Source organism: Bactrocera latifrons, unplaced genomic scaffold (assembly GCF_001853355.1).
Source record: "Bactrocera latifrons isolate USDA-ARS-PBARC rearing strain unplaced genomic scaffold, ASM185335v1 scaffold_417, whole genome shotgun sequence".
In the NCBI taxonomy this organism is placed as follows: domain Eukaryota; kingdom Metazoa; phylum Arthropoda; class Insecta; order Diptera; family Tephritidae; genus Bactrocera; species Bactrocera latifrons.
In genome coordinates, this window is record NW_017537065.1 from 15652 (window position 1) to 31232 (window position 15581).

General features: G+C 34.4%; 1 protein-coding gene across 1 annotated transcript in view; it reads right to left on the reverse strand.

The window, feature by feature from the left end:
• Positions 1–4360: 4360 nt before the first annotated feature.
• LOC108972696 (coiled-coil domain-containing protein lobo) overlaps positions 4361–15581 on the reverse strand; it is a 194348-nt gene continuing 183127 nt past the window's right edge. The window contains exons 2-5 of the mRNA XM_018939412.1: positions 6924–7283; positions 6142–6856; positions 4916–5097; positions 4361–4833 (exon numbers count right to left, since the gene is read on the reverse strand). Coding sequence (XP_018794957.1) covers positions 4600–4833; positions 4916–5097; positions 6142–6856; positions 6924–7283 — 1491 coding nt within the window. The 3' untranslated portion in view covers positions 4361–4599. The remainder of the gene's footprint in view (positions 4834–4915; positions 5098–6141; positions 6857–6923; positions 7284–15581) is intronic.

Genomic DNA, 15581 nt, shown 5'->3' on the forward strand with positions numbered 1-15581 from the left:
TAAATTTCACCCCTAACCTTAAGGCGGACCTAAGACCGGTTTCTGTGACGCTTATTGTGCAACAGTTTACATACGCACTCAGTATGATGGCAAAATAACTTCACATCTTTTGGTAGTCAAAGTTGCACCTTTGAAGACACTAAGCCTGCCACGGCTTGAACTACATGGTGCTCTTCTGTTAGCAAAATTAATTTCAATAGTTCAAACCCATCTCAAATTAAACAATCACAACACGTATCTCTGGTCATACTCAGAAATAGTTCTAGCATGGTTGGAAAAACCACCCTATACTTGGAAGACATACATATGTATCGGATCGCATATCTCAAATCTTAGACTTAGTTGGCTCAGCAAAATGGCAACATGTTGCAAGTGCAGATAACCCAGCGGATCTTGGGACAAGAGGTTGCAAACCACTTCACCTCAYCAGCACTACACTCTGGCTAACAGAATCACAAGAATTCTGACCAAAATTTCCTGCTCGGAATATCATACCTCCGGAAAGTCGGAAAATAGAAAATTTTGATATCATTCCAGAAGAGGATGATATTCTCCACAGAATTTCCTCGAGCACTAAGGGTAGTCGCTTATATGCACAAATTCATTCATAAACTTAAACAAAGAGCGAAAAGAATATCAAACGATTCTTACATACACTTAACATATTCTGACTTGCAACATGCCACAATCAGTCTAATCTTGTATACACAAACTCGCTATTTCAGCAAAGAGAAATCAAAGTTGCTTGAAAAGCGACCTCTCGGAAAGGTCACTTCTCATCTTAAACCCATTCCTGGACGCTAAGGGATTAATACGGGCAAATGGAAGACTAGCCAACTGAAGCCTTAGTTACAACGAACGTCATCCCATCATTATCACAGAGAAATCCCGTTTTACCTTATTTCTAATATATCTCCACCAGCTTACACTGCATGGTGAGCATCGYTTGATGCAACAAATGGTCCGAGAAGAGTTTTATATACCGCGACTAAAGCCACAAATTAAAAGAACCATTCTCATGTGTAAACAGTGTACTATGTACAAGCACAAGATGCGTACGCAGATCATGGCAACCCTACCACCTGAACGCTGCAACTATGCTTTACCCTTTACCGTCACTGGGGTTGATTTTGCTGRACCTTTCCAGATAAAGGCCTCAGTGCTAAGGTCTTCCTCATTTAGAAAAGGGTATGTGGCTGTTTTCGTATGTTTTACAGCAAAGGCAGTACACCTCGAGCTATGTTCGGATCTGACTACTGCGACTTTTCTTGCAGCATTTGCCCGCTTTGTCGGACGACGCGGATTTCCTTTAAAAATTATGAACGACAATGGGAGAAACTATGTCTGAGCTCAAAGAGCCACGAAAAAGGAGTGCTTACAAATCATTAAAGAAGTATCCCCCGATTTTGGCAAAAAATATGCACCCCAGCAGTAAAGAGCTTTAAGTCCCATTTAAAGAAAACGGCTGGTAACCATAAATTCAATTATGAGGAGTTTACTACATTACTGGCTCGTATCGAAGCCGTACTCACTAGGGCATTTTCTAAAAGGAGCACCCATTCTGGCCATACCTGAGCCAGGCGTGGAGTCGCTATCCTTATTAAACAGATGGGAGCGAACTAAAATCCTCCATCATAATTTCAGCCGTCGATGGAAGGAAGACTACATAAAGGACTTTTTGCAAGAGATACTGGTGGAAAACTCAAGAAAGGCACCAAAGCTTCGAGAATGCGTCCTTATACAAGATTGTCTCCCGCCTACGGAAAGGAGGCTCGGCCGCATAAATCATATATCGTGGCACGAATGTCCATATTATTGTAAATTTCACAACACATAATATTATTAATACCACCATTTTTCACGCAGAGTAATATGAACGTGGATATGGCGACAACGGCTCCGCGTCAAAGCMCGCCAGCATTACCCGAACGAAACGAATTCGATGTCCACTATATCGCCGCCCACATCGGCTATCGCACTGCGGTATCTTTAAAGGCATGCAGCCGATGCAACGTCAGCATCAAATAAAACCTTTATACTCGTAACGATTGTGTTGAATCTTGTGCATTTTTCGTTTGTGTGAGTGACCTAGAAGGTGAGTTTTCGTACATCATAATTATTTTTACATGTCAATATGGAATTGCTGAGGGCAAAACACAAAAGCATACATACATACATATGTATATGCATACGTATTACATACAAGCGATCCTCTGGTTGAAAGCTATCATGAAGCATGAAAATATTACAATGCTGTTGTTGGGAGTATCATAAGGAGCATGCATACATATTTTTATGTCTCTTCATATTCTTCAGTATGTGAGAGAGCTGTGTTTGTACACATTTATCGCTGTTAAAAATTGAATATCAAAGATTGCCTGAATAACTTATAGAGAACAATATTCCCTGATTGCGCACACATGCTATGGCATCATATGCCGTACATACATRTGTATATTATTTCTCCTCATATTCACTGGTTGAATAGCGTAAATTCTCTCGTTGTGAGGTGAATTCCTTAGTACAATTCTAACAAATGTTTGATGTCGAACATGCACCATGGATAATATGATACGAGACCTTGGCATTGGCTCTCTTTTTCTCTCAAACGCGTTCYCTGATTATTTGACAGCGATGGAGATCAGGGAATTTCTGAAAGTTGATTTCAGAAAAGGCGGGATGCCAGAAGTAAACCGTTGTAATTACGACGAAATTAGTGTGAAATGAAATTTAATAGAACTGTGCGAATATATTTTGGCAAAATAAGTGTTTATGTAAATTAATTAATGATTTTGCATTTTAGTATTTATATATGTATGCATTTTCAAAGTGTTTAATTTAGTGTTTTGAATAATTTAATATTTTTCAACAGTGGCATCATTGGCAAATTTTATAAAAAATACGAGTTTTGACTCTCTCTCCCGAATCAAAGAGTCTCGTATCATATTATCCATGCCTGCACCTTCTCTACATTCTCTGGTTCATCGTGACAACGGAGATGCGAAAAGATGCGTGCGGCACTTGTTATTATGAATTTATGTACATATGTATGTATGTGGCTCGCATTTGCTTTCGTAAACGTACAGACAAATGCCAGAGAAATAATATATGTATGTATATGCCATAGAAATTCTATTGGTACAAATGTAGATATGATAAGGGAATAATGGGAATATGCAGACGTGAATGTATAGTATAGTAATAATAGTAAAACCTCGAAACCCAGGAACTGTCAATGAATCCGTATAACAACTGTTTGTCTGCATTATTAAAACCTCAAATAAAAAAATTAAAAAAAAAATAAATAGGCCGATCTCTATTACAACAATCTTTAACAACAATTTACTGAAAAATAAGAGCCGAAAGGGGGAAAAATGTTTACAGTAAAGTTTTTAATTTTATATGTAATGAATTATGTTTGCAAAGTAACTTTAATGTTATTTTATTAGATTTTTCAAAAAAAAAAAAAAAAATTATTTACAACAAAAATGTATCATTAACTATATGGAGTATTGTTCATTATTGTTGTCGTCGATATCGTTTAGGTAGATAGTAGGTAAAGGATTAGTACAGCTTTTACCGTTATAAATCCGTTCCATCCCGGGAAGTCATTATTAGTTTTGAATTTGAGATATATCCCAGAATGTTTAATTTTGAAAAAAATGTGGGGGTCAAATTTGATTCTTGCTCCGAAATTTTGATTTGAAGTTTCTTCAATCCTTCACCAGCAGAAGCACGATATATTTGAAGAGGTATATGACCTTGTTCAGAAATGGTTGTCTCTGTTGGAATCTTATCGAAACGCTTSATTGGTTCTCTGGTTTGTATTCCATCGCTCGGAGTTACGATTTCAATCGAACCTAAATTATGGAAAGTATCTTTGCCATCCAGTGTGTTGACGTTAAAATCTGCGTTATCGTGCACAAATTGCACAAAAGTACCTGTTTTTATTTTCACAGGGTTTGTGAATTTTGCAAAAGCTTCATAGATTATTGCTTCTTTGTATGATCCTCAGAAGCCTAAAGCGTTACATATTTCTATTATTTTTTTGGAGCCAAATTTTCTATAAAGTGTAACAGCTAAAGCCACATGCAGTGGTGATACTTATGTACGAGGCCTTACTGCAGATATAATTGCATGAGCTATTGAGGTGCATTGTGCTTCATAATGATTCATAAAATTTGGTTTACCTTTTTTGTCATTTAGAATTATTTCTGATAAAAAAGATAGATTTGGTATTGTATTATTGGATTTTGTAAAAAAAAAAATTACAATTTTTACCATTTTTCGGAAAACAATGGTTCATATAATACGAAATAATCAATGTATGTGACTCAGGGAATGCTTTTTTACATTTTCTGTGTGACTTTCAATTTGCATCTTCTCTATGCTATAAGTTCTCTGGTTTATTTTCATACAAATAGGAGCATATTTTTACTCACTTATAATATTCATTCATGTATAATGTAATGTTCCGCCCGTACTTAGCACCTTTCTTTTAATTGAAAATTAACATAATTACTTTAATTATAGTTAAATGGAGTACCGTATTTTCACAACAGTTTCGATGAATAATAAAATGAGAATAGATAAGCTTTATTAAGACTTAATTACTTTGTTAGATTTTGTAAGATGAGGATCAAACTGTATTTCATGTCCGTAATCTGGTTTTGCTGGTTTAGTAAACGATAGCGTTGATGAGGTTAAGGCTCCGAGAGCATAGTGAAATTTTAATGAAATTTTGCCTTGATCAAAATCGATAGTTCGCYCTGCAACATCTTTATATGCCGGTACATATCCAACAGTTTGACGCTTAAATTTTTCTACTGTTTTCTGTATAAATAAAAATAATAGATTAGATAATTTTGTCATTTCATTCATCTAGAATGATATATTATAGTATGTATTTTAAAACCTTCAATGCTTGTCCACCTGGTTTGAATTCGAACTCTTTTAAAGTACAAAGGTCAGCACGGTTACTGTAATTAAGAACAATTCTCTCACGGCTGACGGAAAGGTTTTTCAAGGAGTCAACTCTGGTAGTTGGATAAAAATGCAATATTTTTGGCTCATTAGGATCACGGCTGTACTCCATGACTGTAAAATATAATATAAAGTAAATATGTGATGATTAAAATATGACATTTTAAAAATTATATACCATAAGTTGTATGTGTCTCAGAAACTACTAAAACTATATTAACCAATCTAAATGGAAATTTTTCACATCAGTATGAAAATTAATAAAATTTGTAACTAAATCCAAATTTTATAGAAAGGTTTGCCAATGTACAAGTAGCCAATGGGCATGACCGCCCAATATTTCGGTAAATGCTATGCTAAATCATACTACTTGACAAATTTCCGTGAATACCATTATCTTGAAATGTTTGAATCAATTTGAAAATATGGATTTTTCTGAAAATAAAAAGCGATACTATCAAAAACTGATAACATCGCGATAATATTTCTTCTATCTCTGCCCACTTTTATAATCTTCCTATCACCAAGATGTCTGTGATTTAACAAATTTAACGGATATTTTTTGCTAATCACAATGAGGTTTAGTAATGATTGTGAATAAAATCGGTTTTAAAATTTTTGCAGACCATATACATATCTCATAAACACAATATGTTAATATCGTTCCTTTATTTGAATTTATATAATAATAATAATAGATTAACATCATCCCACCTGATTAGGAAATAAAAATTGTGGACGTTAGGACCATATTCTCGACATATGGCAAATATAGTGATTTGTGTTAGTTAAGTTGCTTTCAATATAAATTTTACTAACAAAAGGAAATGTAATAATTGAATGAGTTAATAAGATATTAAAAGTGATGGAAATCATTTCACGAATATTTAATTAATTTTCGACATTTTACATCACGATATTTCAGTATTCCACCATTTTATCAGTATTTTCAAAGGACAAAAGCTTTGTCAGCCAGCGGGAGATTCCTGACTGGTATTTGTTCCAGATGTGTAAATAAGTCAAAACTGATTATAACCATGCCCACCTAATATACATAATTTATTTGGAAAGTTAGTAAAAGTTAGAGAAAGTTGGTAAGAAATTCTCATGCATCTCATATAATATATATAATACTAGAATCTTTCAAAAAATACTTACACCGAAGACTATCGTTTCGACCTTTATAAAATGTTTCCTCTATTTTTCCGTTTTCACAAAATAGTTTTATTTGCTGCAGCAAATCTGACCTATTTTCATAATACTGCCACCGTATGCTTGGTTCTTTATACTCATCATCGTTGTAAAGAGTTAATTGCTCAGATTTTCCATCGCGTTGAGAATATCGCGAAAATCGTTCATGGACTGCACCAGCGTAATAAATTGTTTTTTGTAAGTGTGGAAATCTCTCTTCGAATTCTTTCAGACCAATATGCAGTTTATCTACCCATGACCGTATTGTGTCTAAATGTTTTTCTTCTCCTAACGATCTTATGCTTTCTGAGATGTTTTCATCAGATCCTGCAGTAAACGAACGCATTTCTGTCGGCTCTCCAGGGAGGATATGTTCCCAATCTTTGTTATCCTGTAAGTTCCAACGTAGTTCACTTATCCTTTGAYAATTCTGCATGTTTACATAATAATTTTGATGATCCCATACACTATCAATAATAATATATTGCTTGCAATGGGTATCACAAATGAAGCCTGTGGATGGCTCAATAAAACGAGCGTTTGGTGGCGCTAGCACCTCGTCACCTTCGTCGTTCACGTATGTTTTTTTTGGCTTGATACTCCAAGGCGCATTATCAACAATTACGACCCAGGCATGTGAACGTCGAAAATGATATCTATCTACAGCAACCAATTCCATTTCCTAATCAGTAAGTAGGAATATATGAAATCGTACAAAACAATTTGTATCAGTCTATCTTGCATATTACCTCCAATTCCAAACGTTCTGCTTCTAGCCGCAATCGTTTCTCGTCTTCTTCTTTATGTTTCATCATTTCAACAATATTATCTTCTAAGTGGCTTTCTAAATCCGGAATAGTACGTAGTTTATATTTTTGTCCCGCCCAGATTTTTGGATTTTCCTTTTCTTCGGTTTTCACTTCTTTTATTTGGTGCGGATATGGAACGTTACGTTGATCATTCAAAACTGTCTCTGCTCGCGCAATACCAGATACTACCATCGCAGGATAGCCTGCACCAATTAACATGCTACAAAGCAAAGTAGCTATTTCAAAACTATTTCCTCGACGTTTTCGAAGAGTGCTTGCTGGTGACACTAAACGGCTTGGCTGTAAATAAAAATAATTTAAAAAACATACGCTTGACTCATCTCGACTAAGTATGTACATTAGGGTGATTCTAAATTTTTTTTTTTTTATTTGGTACTCTGAAAAATAGGTTCCTAGACACCTCTAAGGAAACCTCTCCAAGAATGAGTTCTTCATTGTAACGGGAAGGTCCTCCTCCTTACAGTTTTATATTTTTCCTTATTATCTGATAGAAAAGTTTACATCTCGCTTCCAACCACTTCAAAAAATATTTTTTTCCTTAGATTTTGTATGAAATTAAATGCTCTACAAAAAAGTCTTATACGATTATTTCGTAAACCCAACCATTTAAAAGATATTAACGATTGAAGTTTGATTATTTTTCGGAAAAATTGTTATTTCTAATGAATTTTATAACTCAATAAAAAATATTAATATAATCTTGCTTTATATTATCCAATATTGAGTCTACTTAATAAGTCTATTCCCAATAAGGAATTAGCTGTCATAGTTAAATACATTTTTTTGTTTTGTGAAAAAATATTAATTGTACTGGTAATATTGAAGTCTACATATTTTGTACCTGAACTAAAAAATTTACTCACACACTGTTATTACATTGATTATGGTCACTGATTAGGGCAGGAAACTTGATATATTTTGTCAGTAAGTAAGGTATATTTAGAAATTCTCCATACAGCCAACTATTGTATACTACACATTTTGCTCAACACAATAGGTAAAAGCTCATATACTACAGTTTGTCATGGAATTGTGTGTATTTTAATTGAAAAATGTACAGCATCATAAAAATTGGCTCCATTTTGGAATTGCGGAAAGGGTTGGTGTTTAACATATATTAAGCTAAGGTAAAACTTTAAATGAAACAAGTAAGGAACCGCAAAGTTCAAGTGTAACCGAATATTTCCAAAACTCGATTAATATTCAGGGCTAAACGATTCATATTTTTATGCTATAGATAGATATCGGGATGTATATATATACATGTATAAATGATCAGGATGGCGAGACGAGTTGAATTTCGCATGACTACGTGTCTGACCGTCCGTCCGTCCAAGCTGTAGCTTGAGCAAAAATTGAGATATCTTTATGAAAATTGGTATACGCTTTCCCTGTCAAAAATGTACGGTAGACGGGCGACATTGACCGAAAACATATAAGGTGTTATAACTTACCACTAAATTAAGTTATAAAACTCTAATATGATCACAGTAGCAAACGGTACCTGTGCGAAAAAATTGCTTGTAAAAGTGTCCGTAGCTCCGCCTTTTAATAATATTAATGTACATATATCTTACTTAAGCTACAGCTACCAATTTCGGCTAGCGCACATAATTTAAGAACGCCTAGACTGGAAATGGACCTGAACTACAGGTACGCATACTTTCAATATTATAAATTTTAAATTCCATCAGATTATTTCCTTCCGAGTGGAAAAATTAAAATTAATTCGGGATACAACTTTGCCAGAATAATGCCTTTAGAGCATACCACATTATGACACAAATTGTCAAAATCTAACAGAAACTATTCAGGTCCCCAGGTACCGAACATTTGCACCCCAGTATCTGTATTACTTTTATCGAAAATATTGGTCAACGTGTCAGAAAAAAATACGAATAGATTGATCTGGGTCAGAATTTCTCTTAGCTCACAAATACATAGCATAAAGATTTTCGAAGGTTTAGTTTAATGTACAAATTTTGTAAGCCATTAAAGCTACAACAACCAAATTTGCCTAGTTCAAATAGTATAAGAACTTCTACTAACAGCGCGAAAATTGATGATATCGGAGGATAACCCCCCATCACTCTCCATATAACGGTACTCTTAAAAACTACTAAAAGCGTGATAAGTCACTAACTAAGTACGCAATAGACGTTTCATATTACTCTCGAGATGGTACAAAAGGGCTTTAATAGAAAGAAATGTAGGTTTTCCTTTGTAGGCATAACTAAAAGTTATTTTATATTGGACTTAAAATATACCAYGAAATTATTTGAATTTTGTTTATGATTTAATGGTATATTAAAACAACTGACTTTTGGACTTCCTAGTTCTGAATTAATAAATGTTTTTATTTATTTTATTTATCTATTATTTGTAAAATAATAATACAATCATTATTATACATTAAACATAAGCTACAGAGGCTTTCAGCTCACGCTTTTAATATAAACGACTTAAATAATAAAGATGGAACCTCCATTTAAGAATTATTTACAAGCAATATGTTTTTATAAACTAAAAATGTATGTTAAAAATAAATTTTAAAAAGGAAGGATAACTTAAATATATTTCTTTAACTTTSTACGAGATAGGTATTCAGATATTTTAGTGATGTTTACAATGGACGTTATTTTTAATAAATCAAGAGCTTTATTATTCTGAAATATACTGGTCCTTGCTGAATTGAAGAAGGGGCATTCATCCAGTAGATGTTAAGGACGACGAACTACAATATGGACAGGATAAATTACGATTTCCATTTAATAAACGGGAATGTGTTAATGACCAAGACGAAGGCGGACAAAGACTTTTATATCTTGGCAACGGCCTGATGGCGGCTAGGCAGGTTTTTTGCCCTCTTGGTTGCAAATGGCGTAGTTTTGTTGCACATTCTTCCAAGCATTAACTTTTATAGCTTTTTGTTTTGAAGCGACTAAATGGAGTATGTCGTTTTTTTCGATGAGTCGAAGATAATCAATGGCTGTTTTGCCTCTAATTTGGCGTTTGGATCGGCCCATTCATTTCAAGTAATACCGGTGTGTCCAGGCATCCACATCATTTTTAAGTTCGTTTTCTCAATTAGTATGCTTCTAATTTGCGCAATGAGGTAGGATTTGTTAGATGCATTTAAAAGAGCTGAGATTGTAGACTTGCTATCAGTACATATTAATGTTTTAAAGTTAGATTTTTGTACTAGGGATAGCGCATTATAGATGGCTGCTGCTTCTGCGGTGTATACTGAGCTGTAATTGGGCAGGAGTCCAGCTTTTAGCGTATTTCCAACGCTATCGACAATAGCAAAAGACGTGTCGAAATCGGCCTTCGAAGCGTCAGTAAAAATGAGTTGCCAATCTACGTAGTGTTTCACAATGAGCTCTTTGAACAAACTTTGATATACCCTGGAATTAGACTTTTCCTCAGGTATAGTTGTTATACCTAGATCTTTAGCTAATTTAATGCATTTAGAAATAGTGGAAGAAGTATTGGAATTTGTATCGTCGGTCCATTTGGCTTTTACTATACCATATAAGAGCTTGTTATTACATAATAATAGTTTTGGAATAAGCTTTTGCGAAGTATGTAAAACTCTTTCCTCGATGGATGGGATTCCGGCTTCCGTTAATATGAACTTTATTGGTGATGCTGGGAATGCCCGAATACTTCTTCTAACCGCTGCATGATATGGTGCAAGTATTTGCTGTATGTTGCTTTTGGCACAATTGCCGTAGATAGGGAGACCATAATCAATCTTAGATAAAATTAATGGTCTTGTAATATTGATAAGAGAAGAAATGTGAATTAAACAATATTTTGATGGTAGATACTAAATTATATTAAGTCTAGAAATTAGTTTCTTTACGTAGTTGCGTAATGTCCTTAAAAGTAAGTCTCTTATCAAATATTTAATTTAATTTAAGACTAGTAGTATTTACAATACTTACATTATTATAGTTAAGATAGAAGTTATTACATTTGTGTTTTCTACAGATATGGAATAATTTGCATTTGTTTATAGAAATATTCGCACCTGAATAATTGGACGAATTTGAAATATCAGAAAGGATTTTTAAGAACGTATTTTTAACAGTATTAAGATTATTTTGCTTGGAGAAGACCAGCACATCATCAGCATAAATAATATGCGAAATGAGTTTATATTTAGAGATTATCGTACTGATTTCGTTAAATGCGATTACAAATAGTATGAAAGACAATGGTGATCGTTGTGGTATTCCGTTGTACATATTGTACGTGTTCGAAAAAGTGTTATTGATTTTAGTGACGAATTTCCGATTAATTAGGAAAGATTTAATAAAGTTAAATATTTTTTCACCAATTTGCCATTTCTCAAGTTGTCGCATAATGACGTGAGAACCAACTCTGTCGAAAGCTTTTTCGAAATCCAAACTGAGGGTGGATATTTGGTTTCTTTTCGATAAAGCAGTTTTGGCGAAATTATCGAAATAGAGTAAAGCATCCATAGTGCCTTGCCCTGCCTTAAATGCGACTTGGTTTTGACTGAGAAGGTTTTTAGTTAATGCGAACCACGAGATACGTTTTTATATGATTTTTTCTAATAGTTTGCCCATGCAACAAAGAAGTGATATTGGCCTGTAATCAAGAACATCTGTAGACACTACATTGGATGTAGGAATTGCTACAATCACTGCATTTTTCCAGCTTTGAGGGTAGATACCTTGACATAAAATATTGTTGTATAATTTAATAATTCTATTTTTGAGACTTAAAGGACAGTTTTTTAGCATGGGATATGAAATCCTATCTGCACCGGGAGTCTTGCCTGAATCGAATTCTGCGATGGTTATGTTTGATTCGGTAATAGATGGGGATGGGAGATCTTTACTGTACCATCTTCTGAGAAGTTCACTTTTATTTGTTACAAACGAGGGGTGGAAGTCGAATAATCGGAGCATACAGAGGCGAAACGATTAGCTATTTCTTTTGAGCCGAAAGTTGGGCCATTTGGAGTGTTTATACAATTAAGCTTCACGTGCGTATAGGAGCCTGAAAGCATTTTAATGTCGGCCCATAATTTTTTGGGATTTGTTAACGGAGTGATAGCTTCGGTAAGTTTTTGTAAGCAAGACCTCTTATCTTCTTGAATATTTTTCCGAAACACTGCATTGGCTTTTTTATATTTTATTAGATTATCAATAGAGCGAGATCTTTTGTAAATTAACCATAGTGATTGCTTTTCTTCTCTTAGATAACTCTGTAGACCAATAAGGTACATGATTTTTGAAGATTTTTTTACGCGTTTAGGGGATAGATAGGTGAGCAGAAGTTTTGACTATTTTGGTAATCGTAGCTGTTTCTTTATTAATATTATCATCTATGGGACTTGCAGCAGACAAGTTTTCACAGAGTTGTTGAAATTTAGACCAATTTGCCTTGTGCAACAGAAATTTTGGCTTCGCCGACCTTTTTCTGGATAAAGGGTTTGATAAGTAGGTTATAATGTGGAAACGATCACTGTTATAAAGATCAGTTAGTGTTTGGCTGTTAAATTTGGAGGCKATATCAGAATAACAAATGACCAGATCTACATTGGTGAACGAATTATGTGTAGAAAAATGCGTAGGAGAACCGTCGTTTAAAATTGTCAAGTTTTCTGCTAATCTTTTATTCTCTATGATTTTACCTCTTTGGTTAGTACATGTGAAACCCCAAAGATGACTCCGGGCATTGAAATCGCCAAGTATAAGTACGGGTGTTTGGATAGGACTGATTATATAGCGTAGTTYTTTGATATTAAATTTTTGGTGTGGTGGAATGTAAATTGTTAGGATGGTTAATTTAAATCCAATAAATATTTCAATTGCTATTGTAGGAATATTAAAACTTATTGGAAGAAGTTTGTATGGGAAGTCTTTTTTTATTAAAGTAGAAACACCTTGTTTGTTAGTATGATTTTGTGTTAAGTTGGAGAAATAGGCAGCGTATTGTTTGGGTACAGCAGCTGCGGAATTAAATGAAAGGTGTGTTTCTTGTAGTGATATAACACTTGGGGATTGTTCTTTTATGAGTAATTCTAGGCCAGTGTAATTGTTGTAGAATCCGTTGATATTCCATTGGAGAAATTTGAACATTTAGTAGTAATGTGATTGATTGAGAAAAAGGAGAGGGGGGATAATGAGAGTTATTGATCTTCGTGGTCAGATGTGGTAATTATATGAGGAGAGATATATTCTGAATAAGTAGGTGGAGCGAGAATATTGATATTGTGTGTAGAGAGAGAGAGATGTTAARAGAATCTGTTGTGGATATTTTAGGAATGAGTKSTATGCTTATTTTGGTTGGGTTTGTTTTTGTTTGGGTAAGCGTTAGGTTAGGAAGGTTTTTTGTAGTTTCTTTTGTAGTTTCATTCGGTGAGTTTAGATGGCTATCAATTACGAAATTGTTTTTGTTTGCTATCATGGTTTGCTTTTGTTGTGGAAGAGGATAAGCTTTTGGGGATTTTAGAACAGTGCCTGAGGAGGGTGGTAGGGGAGGAGATGATAATCGGTCGGAAATGACGTTTGCTATTTGCTTGCTAGTATTTTCTTTTGTAACAGAAGCGAAAGAAGTGTTCGCGGGTGTCGGGGGTAATTGTTGTTTGTATAGTCTTAGTGCTTCTCGCATTGAGCATTTGTTTTCTGTTTTTATTTTTAGAATATTTTTGGATTGTAGGTATTTAGGACAAGAGCGTGAAGAGGAAGGATTATCGCCTGAGCAATTAGCACGAAATGTGCGGTTGCATGGCAAGGGGTGATGAGGAGGGAAATTGCACATATCGCAGGCAGGGTTGTTGTTACAACGTTTCGACGTGTGTCCTAGAAGCTGGCAACTTTTACACCTCATGGGATTAGGGAAATATGCTCTAATCCGCATTGTGCGCCATGAGACTTCGATTTTTTGTGGAAGTTTGTAGAGGTCAAATGAAAGAAGTATCACACCACTAGGTCTTTGTTTGCCTTCTATATTTTTTGTGAACTTATACACAAAAGTAACTCCCTGATCTTTTAAATTGTCAACAATTTCATCTTCTGCAATGTCATTTAGAAATGGAGCGTAAATTGTATCTTTAGAGCAATTCAAATTGTCGTGTAACTTAACTTTAATACCGCAAATTCCATTTAATTTCTTTGTTATAAAAAATTTTTCAGCGATCTTCCGATTTTTAACAAGTAAAAGTAGATTACCATCATGTAATTCGGTGATATATCAAATTTCCTTACTTATGGATTCTAAGGTTTCATGCACAGCGAAGCAAGAGTATTTGGAAAGTGATTCGAATCTGCTGCAGAGATTAGAACAAACTTTGGGCAATCATTTTTAATTTGAGGCAGTTCTGGAAATTTTTCAATTGGTTTGTATGTAAGTTTTTTCTTTTGGGGTTGGGGCTAGAGGCAAGCAGATCAAACCTACTTTCCCCAAGGATTGGCGGCCCTGGGGCCATAATAATACATTAATTATTCACTTATATGCACTGTTTCTTACGCGAGTAACTGTACAATCAAAGTACACCGAAAACACGTGCACTAGTATGCAAAAAGGAATATACGAATAAAGCGTAAAGCGTAAAGCACAAAAGAAAAACCGCGATTAGAAAACACGTCCGCTAAATGAGAGATATAGTCGAAGACTGAAATGTTTTTAATCATTGGCATTTGGAAAGTAATATTACCTTGTCTCATATTGCAAAATTTTTATGAAATATATTTAAATTTTTAATGTTTTTTTTATTTTCCTTGTTTTACATTTTTTATTAGCTTAAACGGCGGCAACAAATCCCTCCGCTTACTTGGGGATTTAAATGGATGGAGTCCATTGTGGGGCTCACCAAATTTTAACAAAAGGGGCAAAATTATTACTGATTTTGTACAAAATAGTAATTTTATTGTACGTAATGATAAATCCCCCACACATTCTTTAACTCTTTTCACACAAACACACATGGATTTAAGCATTTGTAGTCCACCTCTTACCATACCGGCAACTTGGAAAACATGCGATGAACCTCACAGTAGCGATCATCTATGTATTTCCATATCGCTTACCACTATGCATGGAATGGGTATATCACACAGCTTTGTTTATCACTTCATAGATTAAATATTATTAAATGTCTCAGCAATTTAAAATTAGAAAGTAATACTAACATACTCATTCATATTTTAAAATCAGTTATTTTGTCAAAAATATATTATGGATGCCCAATATTTAGTAAAACTTCAACACGAAATTGGGTGAAATTTACATTCGTATACCAAACTGCAGCCCGACTGGCCATTGGAGCTTTTTGGACTAACACCTAAATTAGAAATCTTCATCACAAAAAGCAAATCTAATAAACTGACCTTTTCAGAAGTATTACCCATCAAAGTTGTCGTAAAATTAGATCAAACAGAATTCGTAAGCCCTTACAAAAGCTAATCGATGTGGCAAAAGAAATTGACGTTCCTGTTGCCATCCGAGCAATGCCCCGCCTTCGCCCTCCTCCATGGAATCTAAACCAATCTTTTGTTATTTTGGGCTGGGTGATTTACAACTTTTTTTTTTTTTTTT